This window comes from Coregonus lavaretus (genome assembly GCF_964263955.1).
Source record: "Coregonus lavaretus genome assembly, chromosome: 33".
In the NCBI taxonomy this organism is placed as follows: Eukaryota; Metazoa; Chordata; class Actinopteri; order Salmoniformes; family Salmonidae; genus Coregonus; species Coregonus lavaretus.
Window position 1 is genome coordinate 26,219,392 of NC_140020.1, and position 26,851 is coordinate 26,246,242.

At 44.7% G+C, this 26,851-nt stretch overlaps 1 protein-coding gene across 1 annotated transcript in view; it reads left to right on the top strand.

Annotated features, from left to right (window-relative positions):
- Positions 1–26,851, top strand: part of rad51b (RAD51 paralog B) — a 60,014-nt gene that overhangs the window by 5,259 nt on the left and 27,904 nt on the right. The window contains exons 7-9 of the mRNA XM_084150685.1: positions 2,800–2,872; positions 8,854–8,963; positions 17,544–17,622. Of these exons, the coding sequence (XP_084006811.1) occupies positions 2,800–2,872; positions 8,854–8,963; positions 17,544–17,622 (262 nt within the window). The remainder of the gene's footprint in view (positions 1–2,799; positions 2,873–8,853; positions 8,964–17,543; positions 17,623–26,851) is intronic.

Consider the following 26,851-nt stretch of genomic DNA (forward strand, 5'->3'; position numbering starts at 1 on the left):
GTCCCCCCGTGTTGTTCTGGGATTTTTGCTCACCGTTCTTGTGATCATTTTGACCCCACAGGGTGAGATCTTGCGTGGAGCCCCAGATCGAGGGAGATTATCAGTGGCCTTTATGTCTTCCATTTCCTAATAATTGCTCCCACAGTTGATTTCTTCAAACCAAGCTGCTTACCTATTGCAGATTCAGTCTTCCCAGCCTGGTGCAGGTCTACAATTTTGTTTCTGGTGTCCTTTGACAGCTCTTTGGTCTTGGCCATAGTGGAGTTTGGAGTGTGACTGTTTGAGGTTGTGGACAGGTGTCTTTTATACTGATAACAAGTTCAAACAGGTGCCATTAATACAGGTAACGAGTGGAGGACAGAAGAGCCTCTTAAAGAAGAAGTTACAGGTCTGTGAGAGCCAGAAATCTTGCTTGTTTGTAGGTGACCAAATACTTATTTTCCACCATAATTTGCAAATAAATTCATAAAAAATCCTACAATGTGATTTTCTGGATTTTTTTTCCTCAATTTGTCTGTCATAGTTGACGTGTACCTATGATGAAAATTACAGGCCTCTCTCATCTTTTTAAGTGGGAGAACTTGCACAATTGGTGGCTGACTAAATACTTTTTTTTCCCCACTGTAGATGTGCAAAAGATGATGTGCAAATAGAGATACTGGGGTGCAAATTAGCAAAATAAATAACAATATTGGGATGAGGTAGTTGGGTGGGCTAATTTCAGGTGCAGTGATCGGTAAGCTGCTCTGACAAACGTATACTTAAGCAATAAGGCATGAGAGGGTGCGGTATATGGCCAATATACCACGGCTAAGGGCTGTTCTTATGCACGACGCAACGCGAAGTGCCTGAATACAGCCCTTAGCCCTGGTATATTGGCCATATTCCGCAAACCCCCGAGGTGCCTTATTGCTATTATAAACTGGTTGCCAACGTGGCATACCCGTGGCTTTCAGCCAATACAATGGCTTTCAGCCAATTAGCATTCGGGGCCGAACCACCCAGTTTATAACACACTACACTATATTCTACGCCAGGGGGATTCAAATCTTACCCTACGAGCGAGGTCCGGAGTCAGTCTACTGCTAGTTTTCTGTTCTACCTGATAATAAATGTCCTAGGTCTAAATCAGTCCCTGATTAGAGAGGAATAATGAGAAGGAAGGTCCATGTTTCCAATTTGAGGGCTCTAAGCCTATCCTATACTATTTTTTTTAGTTTTTAGTCATTTAGCAGACGCTCTTATCCAGAGCGACTTACAGTTAGTGAGTGCATACATTTTTCATACTGGCCCCCTGTGGGAAACGAACCCACAACCCTGGCGTTGCAAGCGCCATGCTCTACCAACTGAGCTACAGGGGACTAAACATCTGAGCTCATTCATTACGTATTTGCTAGCTAACTTGTCTTCTTTGTTTTGTCTGTGTGCCTTTGTGATCATTAGGCTTTGGTTTAAGTCATATGCTATTTTCCACACCCGTGTTTTGGCATACAAGCATGTTGTGGTTCATGTGAGGGCTGTCTGGACTTGACAGAGCGTGTTACCTTCACCCCCTCCATATTATTAACTGAAATGTGCCCTGACAAGAAACCACAGTGAGGTTAGCCTACCTTGCTAGTGGCCCACTGATTATTTTATAAGGGCTATCATGATTAAACAAGTAAAGACTTTTGTTATTAGCACCCAGGGCCAAACCAACCAGGTTGTTACATTTACTAGTTGTTGTTTTTATGTATGACACGGTGCCAAATTTTGCGAGACTGGATGACTGGTAGATTGGAGCCCTTTGCTTCCATTCCGCTCCTAGGTTGTGTGGAATTGTTGATTTGGTGTGAGTTTACTAGATGTACAGGTGTAAGATCTTAATTTGATCCTGCAATTCAGGACATGTAATACTTGTGGAGTATTTGTGGTTTAAAAAGACTTCTGAAGTTTGTAATTTCCACTTTGAAATGTCAGACTTTAATTTTCCTTGATGAAAAATGTATAAACCCCTACACAATTGTCCATTTAATTATAATCCACATAATAATTCACATTTCCTGTTGCTGCAGGTTATGCTGTAGCAAACTGGATCAAATTAACATCCTACATATGTTGCCTAGCTGAGGTTTCATAGTTTAACTGTGTTGTTTCTCTGGATTTCTACTAGTTAGAACAACACATGGGAGCACATTGCTTGCCCAAACATGAGTTTATTATTGGAGCCTTATTGTTGACATATGGACTTTGACTTATGTCAGCCGCAGTTGGCTCACAAGGCACTGTAGCTCTCTCAAGCCAGAGGCTGGAGGCTAAAGGACAATTAGGCCCTAGGCCTACGTCACATGAGCTATATCTGTTTTTATGAGTCTGTTGTATTGGCAACAGTTTTATCATGTTGGTATTTCATCAAGGCCAATTTGATTCACAAAGTGCTACATTGAGGCGCCAAAACTGATTATTCGAGGGAATTTACTGAAAATTCTGCTGTGTCAGACTTAGACCAGATGATATTCAGAATACATTTATCTCCGGCTTGGTTGGGTTTGGATTCAAATTGACCACCCATATTGTCTCAATGTTGTTGACCTCCAACCTACTATTGACCATCAGTCATATGAGGACAAGTAAAAACATTTTTAAGACATAATTTACCAGGACTTATCGAAAAAAGGGATTTGGTATATTTTGTGTTCATAATCTAAAGTATATTGCTTTCAGATACTGCCTAAAAACCATGAAATTAACATTTAGCGTGGCAAACCAGCACTCTGTGGAAGGTATTCTCTTCATGCTTCTCTATTTTCTCCCTCCTAGGTGGTCTTGACCAACCAGATCACGACACATGTGGGCGATCAAGGAGAGAGAGGCGCTGCGTCATTCAGGGGAGGTAAACAAAAACACAAACTAAATAGCCTCCATGTTAACTGATCACATCTGAATGTAACTACAATACTAACCATCCAATTAAACATTGGATTCAACACATACTGATGTAGTGATGCACCGAGGATGTTTGTAGCAGGTCGCCTTGCGTGTGACGCTTTGAAACACATGGAGCGTCACTGATGGGTCACAGGGATTTGTTTGATCTCACTGTTTACCATCACCTTGGTAACAGAGCTATTCTATGACCTGTATCCAGTATTGTTATAATGTCCCCCTCTCCATCACTCCCTTAGCATAGCCTGTGTGTGGATATGTATCCGTGTCCCAGCGGAGTAGTCAGACCGGTGAATGTTGGGGCAACATTATGCTGAAGCTAGCCTTTGAGTAAAGGGATACGGGTTCTCTTACGTTATCTAATAGACACATGGCATTGACCTGTAACTGTACTCTCTCTTTCTCTCTCTGACAAACTACTCTCTCTCATTAAATACAGTGATTCCCCCTCGAGGAAGGGCTGCCTCTTTCTCTTTTCTCTCTTTCTCTCGCTTTCAATTTTTTCTCTCTCTCTCTCTCTCTTTCTCTCTCTCCATATGTCCTTGGATGGAGGGGTGAGGCGGGGGAGAGTTCAACAGTAGGGTGTATCCGATTCACCCCTCTCTCTGCTCATGTAATCAGATTCACATCTCCCCTCCCCGGGTCGGACTCCTCTCTACCCCCGCCATCCCTCCCTTTCTTTCTCCCGCACCTTTTTTCTCCCCCTTTTGTCTCCTGCAGGCAGGTTTCTACCTATGCTGTTTTCAACCAGAAATCCCTGCATCTCGGGTTTCCAGTCAAATGTCAGGCTCCGTCACCGTCGTCTTTCTCCCATCGAGGGGCTCCTGGGATGTGGCTGGGGCGGCGAGCGTGATGCGCGTGATGGGAGAGGTCTGAAAAGGCCCTCTGTCTAGTCTGAGGAGAGGGAGAGGGGGAGTCTGGTTTCTACCTGATCTAGGATCAGTACTGTGACTCAGGTGGGCCTCAGGTAGCCTCTGGTACTGCGGAGGCCTGATGAGTGCGTAGAGAAACTACTAGGTAGAGATGGGTTGGTTGCTGGACTGACCTGTACACATGCTCTAGCCCAGCTATCAGTACAGAGAGAATTTATTGTTGAATTCATATGTCTGATTGTTGCTATCGCTGTCATCCTTTGCTTGTCTTCAGTGTTATGTGCCAGAAGCTGAATGGTTAGCACTTACTGCTTCATTATTGAAAACTCCCTGAAAGAAATGGCCAGCATCTGTTTTTGTTTGTGCATGTCTGATAGATTTATTTATATAGATATTTGTAATATTAGAGATGAAAATAGTTCAATCTCTGATGCCTTTGAGGCCTGTTCTAGCTCTCTGTGTTTAATCTAGTGAAACTGAAGTTGTCCAACTGAAGCTCTCTCTGACCTCATTTTGATGAAAACTCAATAGCCAGCCCAGTGCCAACAGTAGTTTGGTGCCAACAGTTGAGACAGGCGATGCCCAAGGCAGGGCATAGAAAATCCCACAAACCCTTAGCTGGCTGTGCTAGCTGTTCTCAATAGCAAGTGTAAAGCCTAAAGTAAAGTTATGGATGAGGGTTGGTGTTCCTAGTGTAATTGGGGAGAGGTCATCATGATAAGCGTTCATTTTGTCATAACATAAAGGAATGGTAAACATACTGTTGAAGCTAATCTCTCATGGAAGTGACATGAGAATTTAACTTCTGGGTAATCAAGATTATGTTGAAGCTTATGAATCATCTAAATATGGGTAGGGACTAGGGAGGAATCAACCACCTAAGGGAATCGTTGTGTGAGAAGGGAACTCATTACTTAACACTGGTAAGTAATGATACAGCCACCCCATGCATGGAGGGACTAGTTGCTGTGTGCATGCTCGTGAATGCTCTTGTGAAGTGTTACGTGTGTGTATGCGTGTGCACACCTGCCTCTATGTGGGGTGTTTGTGTGTAAATAAAAATAGCCTTTAATAGAGGCTAAACTGGGCCATCCGGTGTGGTTTAACCCCGTGCTCCCTCTAGGGTTAGATGGGAGTGAGGGGGGCATAGGCCAGTCACTGTGGGAGAGCAGGGACCAGCGGACAGACAGTTGGCCTCTATTTGTCACGCAGCCAGGCCCAGCAGACAGACTGACTGACAGACAGACAGAAGGGCCCAGCGGACAGCAGACCTGGGTTCAAAATACTATTTGAAATAATTTCAAATACTTGAGCTGTGTTTGACTGAGCTTGCCTGGTGCAATGTAAACCCCACCCAGTTGGCACTCCAGGCAGGCTAAAGCAGACAAATAGTATTTGAACCCAGGTCTGCAATGAATGGAGAGACAGACAGCCTCTTTGTCAACAGCAGGTCCCAACGGACAGACATACAGACAGCCAGACATCCTCTCTTTATTAACAGCAAGGCCGAACGGACAGACATACAGACAGCCTCTCTTTGTCAACAGCAGGGCTCCTTCATTGACTGTGTGTGACAGAGGATGCAGTGATCCAAGCCCCTCAGCTCCTCCACTGCCTCTGATAGGAGAGCCACTGTGTGCAGCCAGCCAGCAACACACTGAGACACTTTTCCATGCCCTCACTCTGGGCTTTATCTACATGATTGTGATTTCCTTCTCCCCAACTGGTCGCCCTAATCGACCGCCCGTCTTACCCTCGAGGCTTGGTCACACACAGCCACACTGCACAGAGCTCTCCAGCCACTAGACCACGCCCGTCTTACCCTCGAGGCTTGGTCACACACAGCCACACTGCACAGAGCTCTCCAGCCACTAGACCAATAGGGTTTAGTAAGGGACAGAGGGTAAAGGAAAACAAAAGGCAGAGGGGGAGAGAGGGTTGTAGAACGAGAGAGATAAACAGATTGTGAGAAACAACTAGAGACAAGTTGAATGGGATGCTGAGCGAGAGAGAGTTGTTGAGAGGGGAAAAAGGGGGATGTTGAAATCTGTACTGGACTGTATATTGGAGCCACTTCCTCCTCTTCTGCACAGCGGGGCAGCCTTTCCAGAGAGCTCTCTCTCTATCAGAGATGGCTATCCTCTCTGCAGCATATGGTATCCATTCTCTCTATTAGCATAGAGAGGGAAATGCGGTATGGTTTTCTCTGTCATACACTTCTTTCTTTGCGAGCTGGACAAGGCCTTTTAGCTATATACTAGTACTAGTAACACATGTACTTGGATGTTGTTGTTTTAAAACACTTTCATTGCACTTGGACTTATGGTGGCACTCAAGGAGCCATCCAGCAAGGTCAAGTCGTGACATAGATACTGTGTTGAAACACTGGACAGGATTTTGGACTCTACACTATCTGCTCTCTGTTCCTGTCCAGTTGTGGGAAAATGTGTGGGCTGCTGGCTTTGTAGGATCAGGGGAGGCTTAGGATGGGGGTTAGGGGTATAGAGTGAAGGAGTTTGTGCATGTGTGTTTCTGTGTGTCTGAGTGTGTGTGTGTGTGTGTGTGTGTGTTATGGTTTGGGTGTTTGTGTTAGAGGCCTGTCTAACAGGCAGAGGGGGAGCTAAGCAAAGAGGCTGATAGCCCCCCCCCCCCCATCCTTCTCCAGGGAGCTGTACAGCAAATGTCTGCAGAGCACATGGAGTTTGTTTAGTCTGCCTCTCAGTCCCTCCGGCCTTCTCTTTCCTTCTCTTTCCTTCTCTTTTCGTCTCTTTTGCCTCAGCTCCCAAACGTATGAGGCAGTTGTACACTGATTTATGTTAAAGAGCCCCAATGGTTAGCTAGATGCACTAAGGCCCAATGCTTTAGTTTCAGTTATATTCCACTTTGGTTTGACTCTGAAACTGCTGGTCTTATAGTACTGTATGTCTTGTCTTTGTCCCGTAGTTTATTCAGTCATATTAAACTGAATTGCCTTTAACCAGTGTTCCTTGTTCGTAGTACTACTCTAGTCTACTGTATGTCTCCTCCCTAGTATATTGTGATATTAAAATGAATTGTCTCTCTCTACTGCTGCTGCTCCTCCCGGCCAGGGGGAACTTCCATCACATGGTTGTGTACCTATTTTATTTTCTCTGCCTTGCACACGTTTCCACAGGAAATGTTTTGAGGAAGTGAGAGTTGCTGATAGGACACTTGTGCGAGCAGAATCCCTGCTTACTCCATGGAAAAAACATCAAGGAAGGGAATAAAAAGGACACGGCAATATACACACACACGGGTACACAGGCACGTAAACGCACACACACACACGCTCGCAGACATACACACACACGTGCACGCTTGCGAACACATATACACACACACACACACGCATCGCCACCCGCCAGGGCTCATCCTTCAGCAGACAGAATTAGCACTCCCAGGCCCAGCCAAGGTTTATTGGTGTCATGGGAGCAGAGGGAACCATGGTCACACAAAAGCAAGCGATAATAACAGTGTCAGGGGGCTGGGCCTGTCTTCTGGTTAATGGTCATTACACAGCCTGCAGGGTCACACACACACACAGTGGAAAGTGAGAATCATGGTGATGAATCAATGACGATACTTAAATTACCTATAGTCATACTTTTTTTCAGGCTTCATGGCAGTTTGTTTTGAATTTGCAGTTTCCAAATTGATTGCCATTTGCTAAGTTTCTGTATAGTCAGTGAGTCGTTCCACCTCAAAGCACAAGAAAGAGGATTTCGACAGTTTGTTTTGAATTTGCAGTTTCCAAATTGATTGCCATTTGCTAAGTTTCTGTATAGTCAGTGAGTCGTTCCACCTCAAAAAGCACAAGAAAGAGGATTTCGACATCCACCATCTCAGATTGTTCTGAAATCGTTTCTGTGGTTAAAAACAGATAAGATTAGCATTCGTGAAACATTATTTTGTTGAAATATAATTTGATCTCTGAGAAATTAAGGTAATTGATTGCACCCAAATTGGCAATTTTAATTTATAGTAGCTTGCATTCTATACCACAATTTATTTTCATCATGAGCAAAAGCTATTGGTTTTCTACCCAAAGTTGCAAAGAAAATGTTGTAATCCATTTAATAAACACAAGAGACCAGAAAAATGTATAGTGTGGCAGTAGCAGGTACAGCGGCATCTAGTGGGCAAAACTTGGTTCTTTCACACTAATTTATGGTATAGAATGCAAGCTTCAATGGCCAATTTCTTTGAACAGGGGGGAAAAAAACATCACCAGATTCACAGGGAGTACATAACAAAGGTTGAAGATGCAATACTCCAAGCAGCAGCTCCATACTACTTGTCAGACAGAGAGAACTGATACTGTATACTGGTTGTTGGGGTGTGGGTTGTTTGTGGGTGGCTTTTGATAATTTTATTGGATTCGTCATGTCTTACTTATTGTTAGAAAGAATTATGGTCCGGCCACCCGAGTGGCGCAGTGGTCTAAGGCACTGCATCGCAGTGCTAGCTGTGCCACTAGAGATCCTGGTTCGAGTCCAGGCTCTGTCGCAGCTGGCCGCGACTGGGAGACCCATGGGGCGGCGCACAATTGTCCAGGTTAGGGGAGGGTTTGGCTGGCAGATAAGTTCTTGTCCCATTTCCTCCGACACATTGGTGCGGCTGGTTGGGTTGTGTTTCGGAGGACGCACGGCTCTCAACCTTCGCCTCTCCCGAGTCAGTACGGGAGTTGCAGCGATGGGACAAGACTGTAACTACCAATTGGATACCACGAAAAAGGGGGTAAACTATAGTTAGGTACTATAGTTATTGAATATTATATGAATCCTATAAATTATAATGGACAATTTGGGCGCAATGAATTAGCTTAATTTCTCAGAGATCAAATTATATTTCAACAAAATGTTTCAGGAATACTAATCTTATTTGATTTCAGAACAATCTGAGATGGTGGGTGTCATGGCTTGCTGAAATGACATGGAATGACCCCTGTATGAAATAAAGATAACACATCACACAAGTGTGAGTCTGCTGTTCAAAGTTGAACCCAACCCCTGTAATGTGTGTTTGTGTGTTGCAGCATCCGATGAGAGGGATTCTGAGTATGTGATGGCGGCACTGGGCAACACATGGAGTCATAGCGTCAACACCCGCCTCATTGTCCAGTATGTAGATGCGCACCAACGACAGGTGATATACGAAATGTCACAGAGGATAACGTTTTAGTTTGACTAGCTATGGGAAAGGATCTGTCTTCCTATGTCTTCTTTGGGCCTATGTGTTCTTTGTGATTTTATCCAGAACTGTTATTAACAAACTTTCACACAACACACAGTTAAAACGACTGAAATATGACCATGCTTAGATGATCTATTGGGGAAATAGTGTGGTCAGACACGCATACACACACACACTACTCTCCCTTTAGTCTCATCCTGCACGACTCAGAGCTGCGGGTGCATTCCAGAGTCAACTCCCAAAAAGCCTCGGAGGCCCAAACGAAAGGCTCTGTGTTTTCCTTTTTACGATCCAAATCCTCCTAAAGAAAACCAGCATGAAAGGAAAAGCAGCGGTCCACAACTGCTGGTCCATTAAGGCTTCAGTCTGGTGCCTGGGTCCATTGGGTTCTCGGGCTGGTTCACTGACGCTGTGCATGTTTGTGTGCCCCTGTCTCTGTCTGTCTTTCTACCTGTCTGTATGTATGCTCCGGCTGCTCTGTCAGTTTGCCAATGCTCAACTGAACACAGGACAGTCATCTATCTAGCCTCCAAAGCGTTCATCTCCACCACGATTTCCTTCTAGATTGAATTTATACAAGGCTCTCTTGTAAAATAGTTTTATCTCAATGTGACTCCCTGTTTAAATAAAGGTTAATAAAATAAAATAAATAACTGATTTGCGAAAACATGAGATGGCTTTATGCAGGGAGACTTGTCTCTGTCAGAGTTAATGACATGTTATTGTGGGCGCGGCGGTTTTGAAAACAGGGAGCTGACTGGTCGCTGCAGTCCGCAGAGCAGTGCGTGCCTGTGAAAATCACTGAGACTGCATTTATTCACACTGGTCCTAATTCGAGTGGGTTTAGTGAAAATGACTGATTACCGACCACAGGTAATCTAATCCCCTTGGTGAAATAGCACTCAGGTTTATTTTTTACTGAAATAAAGCAACAGCAGTTACAGCAGACATCTGTAGCTGGTTTGGTCCTAAGTAGAGATACATGCTCAAATGTTGAAACTGCACCTCAGGAAAGCAAACTTTTTAAATTCTTAGATGCCATTGGGGTTGTTTCTTCCACTAGTGCAAATCTGAGGTTTCCCCCCTCATAGTAAATGTTTAACTGACTGGATGCACAGTGAGTGAGCTCACTGATGGTAAAGAACGATCAGTAGGCCTATGGCTAAAGCTTGTAGAATAAGTATGTGGACACAGCGCTTCACAGCTAATGCCGTCCCAAAGGGCACATAAATCAAATCAAATCAAATGTTATTTGTCACATACACGTGTTTAGCAGATGTTATTGCGGGTGTAGCGAAATGCTTGTGCTTCTAGCTCCGACAGTGCAGTAATATCTAACAAGTAATATCTAACAATTTCACAACATATACCCAATACACACAAATCTAAGTAAGGAATGGAATTTAAGAATATATACATATATGGACAAGCAATTACAGAGCGGCATGGACTAAGATACAGTAGAATATTCTAGAATACAATACAATATATACATATGAGATGAGTAGTGCAAGATATGTAAACATTATTCAAGTGACTAGTGTTCCATTTCTTAAAGTGGCCAGTGTTTCAATAGGCAGCAGCAGCCTCTAATGTGCTAGTGATGGCTATTTAACAATCTGATGGCCTTGAGATAGAAGCTGTTTTTCATTCTCTCGGTCCCAGTTTTGATGCACCTGTACTGACCTCGCCTTCTGGATGATAGCGGGGTGAACAGGCAGTGGCTTGGATGGTTGATGTCCTTTATGATATTTTTGGCCTTCGTGTATCGTCGGGTGCTGTAGGTGTCCTGGAGAGCGGGTAGTTTGCCCCCGGTAATGCGTTCGGCAGACCGCACCACCCTCTGGAGAGCCCTGTGGTTGTGGGCGGTGCAGTTGCCGTACCAGGCGGCGATACAGCCCGACAGGATGCTCTCAATTGTGCATCTGTAAAAGTTTGTGAGGGTTTTAGGTGCCAAGCCAAATTTCTTCAGCCTCCTGAGGTTGAAGAGGCTCTGTTGCGCCTTCTTCACCACACTGTCTGCGTGGGTGGACCATTTCAGTTTGTCAGTGATGTGTATGCCAAGGAACTTGAAGCTTTCCACCTTCTCCACTGCGGTCCCATCGATGTGGATAGGGGGGTGCACCCCTTGCTGTTTCCTGAAGTCCACGATCATCTCCTTTGTTTTGTTTTGTTGAGGTCGAGGTTGTTTTCCTGGCACCACACTCCCAGAGCCCTCACCTCCTCCCTGTAGGCTGTCTCGTCATTGTTGGTAATCAAGCCTACTACGGTTGTGTCGTCTGCAAATTTGATGATTGAGTTGGAGGTGTGCTTGGCCACGCAGTCATGGTTGAACAGGGAGTACAGGAGGGGGCTGAGCACGCACCCTTGTGGGGCCCCAGTGTTGAGGATCAGTGAAGTGGAGATGTTGTTTCCTACCTTCACCACCTGGGGGCGGCCCGTCAGGAAGTCCAGGACCCAGTTGCACAGGGCAGGGTTCAGACCCAGGGCCTCGAGCTTAATGATGAGCTTGGAGGGTACTATGGTGTTGAATGCTGAGCTATAGTCAATGAACAGCATTCTTACATAGGAATTCCTCTTGGGCAGTGTGCAGTGTGATGGCGATTGCATCGTCTGTGAATCTATTGGGGCGGTAAGCAAATTGAAGTGGGTCTAGGGTGACAGGTAAGGTAGAGGTGATATGATCCTTTACTAGTCTCTCAAAGCACTTCATGATGACAGAGGTGAGTGCTACGGGGCGATAGTCATTTAGTTCAGTTACCTTTGCTTTCTTGGGTACAGGAACAATGGTGGCCATCTTGAAGCATGTGGGGACAGCAGACTGGGAAAGGGAGAGATTGAATATGTCCTAAACACACTAGCCAGTTGGTCTGCGCATGCTCGGAGGACGCGGCTAGGGATGCCGTCTCGGCCGGCAGCCTTGCGGGGGTTAACATGCTTAAATGTCTTACTCACGTCGGCCACAGAGAAGGAGAGGCCACAGTCCTTGCTAGTGGGCCTCGTCGGTGGCACTGTGTTGTCCTCAAAGCGGGCTAAGAAGGTGTTTAGCTTGCTAGATGTGGCTGGTTTTCCTTTTGTAGTCCGTGATTGTCTGTAGACCCTGCCACATACGTCTCGTGTCTGAGATGTTGAATTGGGACTCCACTTTGTCTCTATACTGATGTTTTGCCAGTTTTATTGCCTTTGGGAGTGAGTAGCTACACTGTTTGTATTCTGGCATATTCCCAGTCACCTTGCCATGGTTAAATGCGGTGGTTCGCGCTTTCAGTTTTGCGCGAATGCTGCCATCTATCCACGGTTTCTGGTTAGGGTAGGTTTTAATAGTCACATTGGGCACAACATCACCTATACACTTCCTGATAAACTCAGTCACTGTTTCAGTGTATTCATCAAATTTATTTTCGCAAGCTACCCGGAACATATCCCAGTCCGCGTGATCAAAACAATTTTGAAGCGTGGATTCCGATTGGTCAAACCAGCGTTGAAGAGTCCTTAGCACGGGTACTTCCTGTTTGAGTTTCTGCCTATAGGAAGGGAGGAGCAAAATGGAGTCGTGGTCAGATATGCCGAAAGGAGGGCGGGGGAGGGCCTTATAACCATCCCGGAAGTTCGAATAGCAATGGTCGAGGATTTTAGCAGCCCGAGTACAACAGTCGATATGTTGATAGAACTTCGGCAGGCTAGTCCTCAAATTTGCTTTGTTAAAATCCTCGGCTACAATAAATGCAGCCTCAGGATATGTGGTTTCCAGTTTGCATGAAGTCCAGTGAAGTTCTTTGAGGGTCGTCGTGGTATCGGCTTGAGGGGGGATATACACGGCCGTGACTATAACCAAAGAAAATTATCTTGGGAGAAAATTTGGTCGGCATTTGATTGTGAGATATTCTTGGTAGGGTGAACAGAAAGACTTGAGTTCCTGTATGTTACTACAATTACACCATGAGTCGTTAATCATGAAACACACACCTCCGCCCTTCTGCTTCCCGGAGAGATATTTATTTCTGTCTGCGCGATGAACTGAGAACCCATCTGGCTGGACCGATTCCGACAGAATATCCCCAGAGAGCCATGTTTCCGTGAAACAGAGTATGTTACAGGCCTTGATGTCTCTCTGGAAAGAAATCTTTGCCCTTAGCTCGTCGACCTTGTTATCCAAAGACTGAACATCAGCGAGTAGTATACTTGGAAGCGGTGGGTGGTGTGCGCGCCTCCTAAGTCGAACCAGCAGGCCGCTCCAAGTGCCTCTCCTCTGCCGGCGATGTTTTGGGTCAGCCGCTGGAATCAGTTCAATTGCCCTGGGGAGAGCAAACAAAGGATCTGCTTCTGGAAAGTCGTATTCCTGGTCGTAATGCTGGTGAGTTACCGCCGCTCTGATATCCAATAGTTTTTCCCGGCTGTATGTAATGATACAAAACACTTTCTGAGCTAATAATGTAAAAAATAATACATAAAGAAACAAAATACCTTAAGAGCTAGTCGGCGCCAAGTTTACCAATGAAAAGGAGAGACTGAGGGAAAAATGTAAGGTGATTTATATCTCTTTTCCATGTCTGCACTTTTGCCTCCCAGTCTCTCTGCTTTTCTATGGCTAAAGCTCATACAGAGATTCAGCATGGCTAGAATTACCTCTCGTTCAACCCACCAACAGTATGTCAAGCCTGATGAAGCAAGAACACTGAGAAAACTTCACTTCCTTGTTTTGACGGGTGATTTCACAACATTTATCACAGCCGTGATTCAACGCGCCTCCAAAAACACTGACGCTGCACTCGTTATTTCTGTACTGTTTGCAGCTATATGTGCTGCAGCAACCTCAACCGTCTTGTTTTCGCTTCGATTAGTTCTTCCTTTGAGTTTAGATGGTGGTAGCAAATAGGCCCAGGCTGGTTTGAACTGAGCCAGGACATGCAACAGTAGTCTGGTCCCAAATATGTTTGTACTGAATGACCTGGAATTGGCAAGATGGCACAAAGACATCTGGGACCAGGCTAAAGTAGTCTCGGAAATCCCAGACCTTGGAGCAACGGCACAAAGTCGGGGGAGGATGTTGAATTCTTTTGGACATTTTCGAAAGGGGAGAAAAATAATTCCGCGGTGGGTCCTCTTCAGACAGACAACTCTCCAAAGAAATCAGAAGGTCGGGTAGGCGGAGCTTAAAATGTGGGCGGGAATTGTGCTCATGTTTAGCTAGGGCAACAAGCGGATACGGCAGTGATGTAACCGGTGACGCGTGTCCCATTTCCGACTCGTCCTCTCTATCCCAACTGACTGACTTCCACAGACGTGTACATTGTGGGAGGCAACCCATCTGTCTAGAGAGACTAACGCTAAAGCAACACCACGCCAACCATGCCACATGGCTAAGATGGCGCCGACGGAGGGTGCTTCGACTCAAGCTCCAATAAAACATTGCAGGTTTCAATTTTTTGTTTTTTTATTATTGTATTTTGAGACAGGCTTGAATAAGGTAAGTAGCCAATAGGCAGAGGGTAGCATAATTTGTCTGATTCTCTCCCATAATGGTATGGGAATAATTATGCATTTATTTTGTAAAGTGGTTTCTTGCATCAAACAACACAACATTTTCAGTCATTAAACAGGTTAATGTCAAGCCCTGCATTTTTTTTCAGAAGTCTCATGGAATGTAGGCCTACATTGAACACCACACATTGGCTGCTACTGTAGGCTGAACTATAGAACAGCTATTTCCATGTTAAAATGTTTTGATGATGTTGAAATGATGCATTTTCTCCATTGTTTTTGATGGTAGGCCACTGGTATGATCAAATAGCCGCAGTAGCCTACTTGACCACTGTTAAAACGAACTTAAAGCGGGTACAGTCTCACTGTTCACAGTAAATGCGCCGGAAGTTGCACAGATTTTCACAACATTACCTCCTCGAGACTGATTCTCAACACTGTGGCCCCATAAGGGTGCATACTCAGTCCCCTCCTGTATTCCCTGTAACCCACGACTGCGTGGCCTCACACAATTCCAACTCTATCATCAAGTTCGCTTACGACACGACAGTAATAGGCCTGATTACCAACAACGACGAGACGGCTTACAGCAGTGTTCCACAACTGACACCGGTGGTTTTATTTGGCTCCCCAAGTTTTCAGATTTTTATAATTTATACATTTAATTGTTGGACATAAAAGACTGTAAAAACACCAGGAAATCAGCTCCAATTGATTTTAACTTTGGAAATCTGTTCCCAAGTATTCCCACGCAGGCAAGTTGCAGTCTACAAATGGTTAGTAATTATGTTCAAGAAAAGATCATCCCTCAACGTCAGCAAAACAAAGGAGCTGATTGTGGACTTCAGGAGGAACCAGGCTGGTTCGGGGCCACCGTGGAGACGGTCAACTTAAAATTCCTCTGCGTACACATCACAGAGAAGCTGAAATGGTCAAACCACACAGACACCGTGGTGAAGAAGGCACGACAGCAACTCTTCAACCTCAGGATGCTGAAGAAATTCGGCCTGTCCCCGAGGGCCCTCACAGTGTTCTACAGGAGCACCATCGAGAGCATACTGTCGGCTGCATCACAGCCTGGTAAGGCAACTCCACCGCCGCGGACCGCAAGAGGGTGATACGCGCAGCCAAACACACCATTGGGTGCACACTGCCTGCCCTCAAGGACACCTAAAACACCAGGTGTCGCAGGAAGGCCAAGAAGATAATCAGGGACCCCAGCCACCCGAGCCATGCCCTGTCCCTGCTTTCATCACTCAGACGCGGGCAGTACAGGAGCATCATGGCGAAAAACTGGAAGATTAACAAATAGTTTCTACCCCCAGACCATCAGGCTGCTGAATAGCCACCACTAGTCAGCTACCTGCTCCCCCCTGCTGCTCTCCCTATGGATATTTTCCCCCCACCCCCCTCAACTTAATTTTACTCTACCGCACCCAAATGACATTCATCACTTTTGCAGTTGTTAATATGTATATTATTATTTACAAAAATATAAATGCAACGTGACGATTTCAACGATATTACTGAGTTAGAGTTCATATAAGGAAATCAGTCAATTTAAATAAATTAGGCCCTAATCTATGGATTTCACATGACTGGGCAGGGGCACAGCCATGGGTGGGCCTGGGAAGGCATAAACCCACCCACTGGGGAGCCAGGCCCAGCCAATCAGAATGTGTTTTAGCCCACAAAAGGGCTTTATTACAGACTTATTAAATACTCCTCAGTGTCAGCAGCTGTCCGGGTGGCTTGTCTCCGATGATCCCGCAGGTGAAGAAGATGTGGAGGTCCTGGCCTGGCGTGGTAACATGTGGTCTGCGGTTGTGAGGCCGGTTGGACGTAATGCCAAATTCTCTAAAACAACGTTGGAGGCGGCTTATGGTAGAGAAATTAACATTAAATTCTCTGGCAACAGCTCTGGTGGACATTCCTGCAGTCAGCATGTCAATTGCACGCTCCCTCAAAACTTGAGACATCAGTGGCATTGTGTTGTGACCAAACTGCACATTTTAGAGTGGCCTTTTATTGTCCCCAGCACAAGGTGCACCTGTGTAATGATCATGTTGTTTAATCAGCTTCTTGATATGCCACAACTGTCAGGTGGATGGATTATTTTGGCAAAGGAGAAATGCTCACTAACAGGGATGTAAACAAATATGTGCAAGAGAAATAAGCTTTTTGTGCGTATGGAAAATTTCTGGGATCTTTCTGGGATCTCATGAAACATGGGACCAACACTTTACATGTTGTGTTTATTTTTGTTCAGTATGTGTGTATATGTATATATATATATATATATATTTTTTTTTATTTTTTTTCACTTGGTCCCCACACCTCCTCAATGGTAATTTAGTCTGACTGCTGCTCCTCCTATGGTCATTACCCCACCCCCTCAACAATCTTTACTCTGCCTCCACCCCAACGGACATTTATTTATTCATCACTGCTACAGTATTTCTATTGTTGTTTTTTATTATAATTTTCATTGTTTTATTTAACTTAATCCTGTATGTTGGAGCTCGGAGCCTAAGGTTTTCACTGTACCCTGCAATCATACTGCAACCCTGTACATGTGACTATTAAACACTGAATCTGAACAAAATCAGCGTTGTGGCTAGGTGACAAAAGGGACAGATCTGGGCACGTTGGCATCTTCAAGTGGCTTGACGCAAATTCTTGGCAGCATCGGGGCAACCCAAGTAACCTTTCACCCCCCCAACCTTATCCCATTGTGTCCAATCAAAAACCCATTGGCGACGTGCCCCGTTGTCCTCGTGTTGTCATGTTTCGCTCGACGACGCCTAACTTTCACACTGCCTGCAAGACAATAGGCCGTGACACTCTGTCTGAGAGCTAGTGGGGAGTGTCGTCTGAGTGACCTCCAACACGACACTTGAACCTATCTCTGTCCATTATGCGTAACATCTCTCACTTGTGAGTGTGAATGTGACTGTCTGACAACCCAGTGAACCCACCTTCGTATCTCTATCTTCCTCTCTTCTCTCTCACACTTAATATCTCTGTCTCTCTCCCCTCTCTCTTTCACAGATTGTGATAGCCAAGTCACCTGTGGCCCCGTTTGCTGTTCTAAACTACACCGTCCAGAAGGAGGGCATCCGTCTAGAGGGTGAGTGGATAGTCAGTCAGCTGGCTGTGCAGATGGCCTCCCTGTACTGAAGCTGACTTCCCAGCCACTTACTGTATTTTATACAACGGTGCTTTTTCTGGTTGACTACATCTTCTTCACCCAATGTACAAAACCTGTGACCCTGTCTTGCGTTTGGTCTAAAAAGAGCAAAAAACCCGACTGTCAGGGCTTTATGGTCATATGACTATGATTTTAGGAAACTTGAGAGCAGGTTTTCTCCTTATGGAAATATTACCTTAGAGCAGCTCTCTGTTCTTTCTTGGAATAAAAAGACTGGCTGTTGCATATTCCAATAGTACATTCAGTGAACAGGAAGAGAGGAGTGAAAGAGGAGCTCTCCTTCTCCTTTGCTCCCACCTGCCCCCTCCCCTCCCCTCTCATCCCCCCATTTTCCCATCTGTAGTATCTGACCACTGAATAAACCATAGATTCCCCCTCAGGACAGATATGCCCTTCAAGCTGCTCACCATAACTCACTGGGCTGTTTTCACTCCGAATCTGAAACCTGAAATCTTATTGGAACACGGTAACATAAATCAAAGCCTAAAAGAGCGTGTGGTGACGGTTGGAGGGGTGGGGGTGGGTGCATTTTGGTGTGTGTGTGTGGGGTTTTGGAGTCGTAACCTGTTTAACCTGCGCACCCCCACTGCCTCTCTGTCAGAGTTCATTAGTTGGAACCGTTTGATTTACCCACAAGCCCTCAGGCCCCTGTTGATCTATGTGTGTGCCAGACACCGCTAAAGTTTTATAGGAAATGTAATATCACAAAATAACATTCTGTTTAGGGAGGGGGGTACACTATATAGTTTTTTCCACGCTTTAGTATATTGAGCATTGCATTGGAAAAATAGGCCTAGTTGTACTTATTCTTCACAAGGAGATTTAGAATCTCTACGAAGTACTCCTCGTGACTTGTTTCTACCTATCATCATCCATGTGTGAATGTACAGTAGGATCCAAACGATTGACACCCTTGATGAAGATGAGCAAAAATGACTGTATAAAATAAATAATTCAAATACTGAGCTATATTGTATGCTCAAAAAAATTGGGAAATAATTTTATTATATAATTGCACAGAGAAATATATATTGTTTAACAAGTAGCCTTTTTTTCCTCAAAGGTAGGGGTCAATACCTTTCAATACCTCACCTTGTGAGGATAATGGCACTGAGCCTTTTTCTAAAACATTTTATGAGTTGGAGAACACATTGGGAGGGAGTTTAAACCATTCCGCCATACAGAATCCTTCCAGATCCTTGATATCCTTAATCTGCGCTTATGGACTGCCCTCTTCATTTTAAACCACTGGTTTTCAATGGGTTTGAAGTCCGAAAACCGAGATGGCCATTGCAAAATGTTGGTTTTGTTGCCAATTAACCATTTCTTTGTGGATTTATTGTCCAGGAGGCTGAAACTTGGCTGCAAGTGGACCTTCCAGCAAGACAATTCTCCCTTGTCGGGAGTTGTCACACGATAATTCCCGGGTTCTCAGGCATTATTGCTTACGTTTTTTTATTATTTATTTTATGCAGTCATTTTTGCTAATCTTTATTAAGGGTGTCAATATGAAAATAGAGCTCACGATTGTGTGGCCACGCACGACTCCCAACTCCATCATCAAGTTTGTTGACGACACAACGGTGTTCGGCCTGATCACCAACGGCGATGAGACAGCCTACAGAGAGGAGGTCAGCGACCTGGCAGTGTCGGCCAGGACAACAACCCCTCCCTCAATGTCAGCAAGAAAAAGAAGCTGATCGTAGACTTCAGGAAACGGGCGTGTGCTCACCCCAATCCACATCGACGGGGCTATAGTGGAGAGGGTCAAGATCTTCAAGTTCCTCGGTGTCCACATCACTTAGGACTTAAAATGGTCCTCTCACACCAGCACAGTCATGCTTCTGCAGTGCCTCTTCTCCCTCAGGAGGCATGGCCACTCAGATCCTTACAAACCTTTACAGCTGCTCCATCGAGAGCAACCTTACTGGTTGTATCACCGCCTGGTATGGCGGAAGGCCCTACAGAGGGTGGTGCAGATGGCCAATGAATCACTTGGGGAGAGCTCCCAGCCATCCAGGACATACATGCCAGGCGGTGTCTGAGAAAGGCCAGATAAATTGCCAAATTTAAATTTAAAAAATCCTCATCAATCGACACACAATACCCCATAATGACGAAGCGAAAATGGGTTTTTAGAATTTTTTGCAAATTTATAAAAAATTAAAAATAGAAATACCTTATTTACAGAAGTATTCAGACTCTTTGCTATGAGACTCGAAATTGAGCTCAGGTGCATCCTGTTTCCATTGATCATCCTTGAGATGTTTCTACAACTTGATTGGAGTCCACCTGTGGTAAATTCAATTGATTGGACATGATTTGGAAAGGCACACGTCTGTCTATATAATGTCCCACAGTTGACAGTGCTTGTCAGAGCAAAAACCAACACATGAAGTCGAAGGAATTGTCCGTAGAGCTCCGAGACAGGATTGTGTCGAGGCACAGATCTGGGGAAGGGTACCAAAAAAGTTCTGCAGCATTGAAGGTCCCCAAGAACACAGTTGCCTCCATCATTCTTAAATGGAAGAAGTTTGGAACCACCAAGACTCTTCCTAGAGCTGGCCGCCCGGCCAAACTGAGCAATCGGGGGAGAAGGGCCTTGGTCATGGAGGTGACCAAGAACCCAATGGTCTCTCTGACAGAGCTCCAGAGATCCTCTGCTGAGATGGGAGAACCTTCCAGAAGGACAACCGTCTCTGCAGCACTCCACCAATCAGGCCTTTATGGTAGAGTGGCCAGACGGAAGCCACTCCTCAGTAAAAGGCACATGACAGCCCGCTTGGAGTTTGCCAAAAACCACCTAAAGGACTCTCAGACTATGAGAAACAAGATTCTCTGGTCTGATGAAACCAAGATTTACTTCTTTGGCCTGAATGCCAAGCGTCACATCTGGAGGAAACCTGGCACCATCCCTACGGTGAAGCATGGTGGTGGCAGCATCATGCTGTGGGGATGTTTTTCAGCAGCAGGGACTGGGAGACTAGTCAGGATCGAGGGAAAGATTAACGGAGCAAAGTACAGAGAGATCCTTGATGAAAACCTGCTCCAGAGTGCTCAGGACCTCAGACTGGAGCGAAGGTTCACCTTCCAACAGGACAATTACCCTAAGCACACAGCCAAGACAACACAGGAGTGGCTTCAGGAGAAGTCTCTGAATGTCCTTGAGTGGCCCTGCCAGAGCCCGGACTTGAACCCAAACAAACATCTCCGGAGAGACCTGAAAATAGCTGTGCAGCTACGCTCCCCATCCAACCTGACAGAGCTTGAGAGGATCTGCAGAGAAGAATGGGAGAAATTCCCCAAATACAGGTGTGCCAAACTTGTAGTGTCATACCCAAGAAGACTCGAGTCTGTAATCGCTGCCAAAGGTGCTTCAACAAAGTACTGAGTAAAGGGTCTGAATACTTATGTAAATGTGATATTTCAGTTTTTAATTTTTTATAAATGTGCAAAAATGTCTAAAAACCTGTCTTTGCTTTGTCATTATGGGGTATTGTGTGTAGATTGATGAGGGGAAAAAATGATTTAATCAATTTTAGAATAAGGCTGTAACGTAACAAAATGTGGAAAAAGTCAACGGGTCTGAATACTTTCCGAATGCACTGGTATTTATTACCACTGGTATATTACCATAAGTATATTATAAGCATTTATATATTCCTGATACCAGTCACTTTTCAGCCCTGTTTACATGTATATCTGCCTATCACCCCTACACTGACACTCTTGCACACAAACACATTCACAATAACACACACACACACCCACCCACCACTTATGCTGCTGCCATACTGTTCACTATTATTATTAGTATCTATCCTGCTACCAGTCACTTTCTTCTAATCCCCCTGCTTACATGTACATATCTACCTCAAACTACTCCAGTATCCCTGCACATTGTACATTTTGTATTGGCACAGACCCTGTATATAGCTTCCTTTCTTATTTATTGTGTTTTCTATAGATAGATAGATAGATAGATAGATAGATATATATTAGGGCTGTTAAACGGTTAAAATAAGGAATCGCATTAGATTCTGTAGTTAATCGCACATTTTTTATTTGATTAAATTTGGTGCTAAATAGAGTTTTTTTCCTTTTCTATTTTGCAGGCATGTAGGGACTGAACACAAAAATATTCTGTATCAGAATGTTTTTAATGGCATATTCACCATAAATAAGTTAAGCAATACAAAAGTCCTGTAACTTAATAATGCTCCCAGTGGGCCTACTAATGCGCCCTCATAAATTCTCTCACACACACACACACACATACACACAGTTAAAGCTTCAGCCATTCCAAATGATTGTTCTACCAATTACTGATTTGGAGGGTTGGCTATAAGAAAAAAAGAACTGGATCAATGGATAGAAAGAGCATAAACCTGTCCAACAATGTCATGAATTCCACAGAACATAAACCTGTGACCATACACTTCAGTCGACCTCCTATTTTTTTTCACTGAGCCAGTTTCAAAGACAAACAAGCCTGTTTACATTTTCAGATGATAAAGCTGCTCTCTTTTTTTGTACGATATGCCCAGAGAGTGAAAACAACCTCTCAAGGTACTGATGTGGCAGGCGTTGCCAGGTACCTTCATGCTATGCAGGCCAGCCTGGTGTGTGCCCCTGCATGCTGTGACCACCACTGTGGTGGACAGTCCTCCATGTTGATGCTGGGATCTGATTTGTAACGCTCCACACATTTCTCAATGGACTCCTCTTCATCAGAGTCAGACTCAGAAGAACCCAACAAAAGGGGACCTTTCTTATTTGGTGGCTCTGACTCAGTTGCTTTATCAGGTTGCTGTGCAGGCCTCTCTTCCTTCAGTAAGTTGCTGACCAAAGCCCACACCTCACCCCTCTCAGGTCTGGGAAGGCACTTCAGGTCCTTAAACCTTGGGTTGAGTGCTGTTGCGATCTTCAGCCATGTGAGGTTGGTGTTTTCCTTGCGTTTTTCCAGGTCTGTTGTGAATGTCAGCTTGAATCTTACCATGTAGGCAGGGTCATCATTGGAGCTCTCCATCACCCGAGGGAGATGACACAAAGCAGGCAACACCACTGAGCAGGAAATGTACTTCTCTCCTCCCAGAAGTGGTCAGGTACCTGCAGTGAAAGATAATTCAAAATCACTTCAGTCAATTGTGAGAGACTTGTTATACACAAACTCTCTCTCTCTCTCTCTGTCACACGTTACACACTCGCACTCTCACACTTACACACAAAATCTTATTATAACGCTAACAGTGAGATAAAGAGTATTACCTGCAGGGCTCCAGTAGTGCCTCCAGTTTCTGCAGTTTCTCCAGTTCAGCTGTGGTTGGCATGGTGATGTTCGTTTTCTGTTGGGCCAGAGCATCTCTCAGTGGTTGTTGGTTTCTGTGGACACGCTTTACCATTTCCAGAGTGGAATTTCATCTTGTTGTGACATGTTGTGCAAGTGACTCCTTCTTTAGCCCATTTGCAACTTACTGTTGTCCTAGCTCTGCAGCATTTGGTGGGCCCAACCATTTTTCGGCATTTAGCTAGGGCATTGTCGAACCTGCTGTTCTGTGATGGAGTGCAGGTGTTCAAAAGGCAGATGTCTCGCAGCTGCAATCACGTTCTGTGCACTGTCTGTGCAAAGTGTGGTAACTTTGTTTTCAATGTTCCACTGCTTTGCTAGATCCATGAAATGCTCTGGCGCATTTCAGCATAGTGCCTCTCTTCTGTCTTCATTACGGCCAGAGCGTGTGAATGCAGTTTCCAGCTGTTGCATGTTTCAACTCCTCCACTTTCATAGCCCTCTCGTTTTCATACAGCTTGTGTAGTCTTGTAACGACGGTGGCTCTCGAGGGTAACTCATACGTTGAGTCGTTTGATGCAATCCAAATGATATCCCTCAAGCCTTCATCCTCCGTGATGTGGACTGGCCTGCAAGCTGTAGCTATCCACTTGGCTACTGCTTGTGTTAGCTTGCTGCTCGACGACTTGTCCAAAGGCCTCCCGCGCGCACACTTCTAGCTTAGCCTGCCGAAGATGTCCTCCATTGCTACTAGTAACGTTACTTGTATTGCCGGCGTCAACGGTATGTTTAGCTTGTAAATGATGACGAAGACTCAATGTACTTCGGTGATAAACAAATTCAACCTTGCAGTATATGCAAATTACTTTAGTTTTATCCAGAGAGCCATCTTGGAGGGATTTAAAATTGAATTTGCCATTTAAAAGCCCCTTACTAGCATTCTACATCATACAGTCATACAAGTAGCTAGCTAGTAAAGTGGTTGTCAAACTAGTGCATCGGCTGCCGTGGTTTGAATTTGAACTATGGATGGTTCAGGGGGTCAAACTAAGAAAATGCTTTAATGGCATCCCAAATATGTACGCCATAGAAAATGTCAGCATTAACGCATTATTAACGCGTTAACTTTGACAGCCCTAATATATATACAGCTGTGGAACAAAATTAAGAGACCACTGCAGATGTTTCTTAAATCAGCATCTCTACATGTATGACAGCCATTCCATTCCAGTGTCTGTTGAATTCCAACAGAGGCACACCTCATTCTACTGAATTAGGTACTGATTAGGTGATCACATGAACCAAATCTTATTTAACGAGGAAAAGTATAAAAAACACTGCTGTGGTCATCACTATGCTCTTGCAATAAGACCAGCTGGATGCAAAAACAGTGCTAATAGTACCTCAAAAGTAATATTAATCAAAAAATAACTATTGACCATGCCAAAAGAGTTGAAAAGGAAAGTTTTGAGTGAGGAAAAGAAGGGTTCAATTCTGGCTTTACTGGCAGAGGGATACAGTGAGCGTCAGGTTGCTTCCATCCTTAAAATTTCAAAGACGGCGGTTCATAAGAAAAAGGTCAAGCAGCAGACATTGGGGACAACAAAGCTACAGACCGGCAGAGGGCGAAAACAACTCTCTACTGACCGGGATGACCGCCAACTAATTCGAATGTCACTCAACAACCGTAGGATGACATCAAGTGACCTACAAAAAGAATGGCAAACGGCAGCTGGGGTGAAGTGCATGGTGAGGACAGTTCGAAACAGGCTCCTAGGGGCAGGGCTGAAGTCGTGCAAAGCTAGAAAAAACCCCTTCATCAATGAGAAGCAAAGAAGAGCCAGGCTGAGGTTTGCAAAAGGATTGGACCGTAGAAGACTGGAGTAAGGTCATCTTCTTTGATGAGTCCAATTTTTCAGCTTTGCCCAACACCTGGTCGTCTAATGGTTAGACGGAGACCTGGAGAGGCCTACAAGCCACAGTGTCTCGCACCCACTGTGACATTTGGTGGTGGATCGGTGATGATCTGGGGGTGCTTCAGCAAGGCTGGAATCGGGCAGATTTGTCTTTGTGAAGGACGCATGAATCAATCCACGTACAAGGTTGTCCTGGAAGAAAACTTGTTCCCCAATTCTGAGGATTGGTTTTTCTAGCAGGACAATGCGCCATGCCACACAGCCAGGTCAATCAAGGTGTGGATGGAGGACCACCAGATCAAGACCCTGTCATGGCCAGCCCAATCTCCAGACCTGAACCCCATTGAAACTTCTGGAATGTGATGAAGAGGAAGATGGATGGTCACAAGCCTTCAAACAAAACCGAGCTGCTTCAATCTTTGCGCCAGGAGTGGCATAAAGTCACCCAACATCAATGTGAAAGACTGGTGGAGAGCATGCCAAGACGCATGAAAGCTGTGATTGAAAATCAGGGTTATTCCACCAAATATTGATTTCTGAACTCTTCCTAAGTTAAAACATTACTATTATGTTGTTTAAAAATGAACATGAACTTATTTTCTTTGCATTATTCGAGGTCTGACAACACTGCATATTTTTTGTTATTTTGACCAGTTGTCATTTTCTGCAAATAAATGCTCTAAATGACAATATTTTTATTTGGAATTTGGGAGAAATGTTGTCAGTAGTTTATAGAATAAAACAAAAATGTTATTTTTACCCAAATACATACCTATGAATAGTAAAACCAGAGAAACTGATAATTTATTTATTATATACAGTGGGGGGAAAAAGTATTTAGTCAGCCACCAATTGTGCAAGTTCTCCCACTTAAAAATGAGAGAGGCCTGTAATTTTCATCATAGGTACACGTCAACTATGACAGACAAAATGAGAATTTTTTTCTCCAGAAAATCACATTGTAGAATTTTTAATGAATTTATTTGCAAATTATGGTGGGAAAATAAGAATTTGGTCAATAACAAAAGTTTCTCAATTCTTTGTTATATACCCTTTGTTGGCAATGACACAGGTCAAACGTTTTCTGTAAGTCTTCACAAGGGTTTCACACACTGTTGCTGTTATTTTGGCCCATTCCTCCATGCAGATCTCCTCTAGAGCAGTGATGTTTTGGGGCTGTCGCTGGGCAACACGGACTTTCAACTCCCTCCAAAGATTTTCTATGGGGTTGAGATCTGGAGACTGGCTAGGCCACTCCAGGACCTTGAAATGCTTCTTACGAAGCCACTCCTTCGTTGCCCAGGCGGTGTGTTTGGGATCATTGTCATGCTGAAAGACCCAGCCACGTTTCATCTTCAATGCCCTTGCTGATGGAAGGAGGTTTTCACTCAGAATCTCACGATACATGGCCCCATTCATTCTTTCCTTTACACGGATCAGTCGTCCTGGTCCCTTTGCAGAAAAACAGCCCCAAAGCATGATGTTTCCACCCCCATGCTTCACAGTAGGTATGGTGTTCTTTGGATGCAACTCAGCATTCTTTGTCCTCCAAACACGACGAGTTGAGTTTTTACCAAAAAGTTATATTTTGGTTTCATCTGACCACATGACATTCTCCCAATCCTCTTCTGGATCATCCAAATGCACTCTAGCAAACTTCAGACGGGCCTGGACATGTACTGGCTTAAGCAGGGGGACACGTCTGGCACTGCAGGATTTGAGTCCCTGGCGGCGTAGTGTGTTACTGATGGTAGGCTTTGTTACTTTGGTCCCAGCTCTCTGCAGGTCATTCACTAGGTCCCCCCGTGTGGTTCTGGGATTTTTGCTCACCGTTCTTGTGATCATTTTGACCCCACGGGGTGAGATCTTGCGTGGAGCCCCAGATCGAGGGAGATTATCAGTGGTCTTGTATGTCTTCCATTTCCTAATAATTGCTCCCACAGTT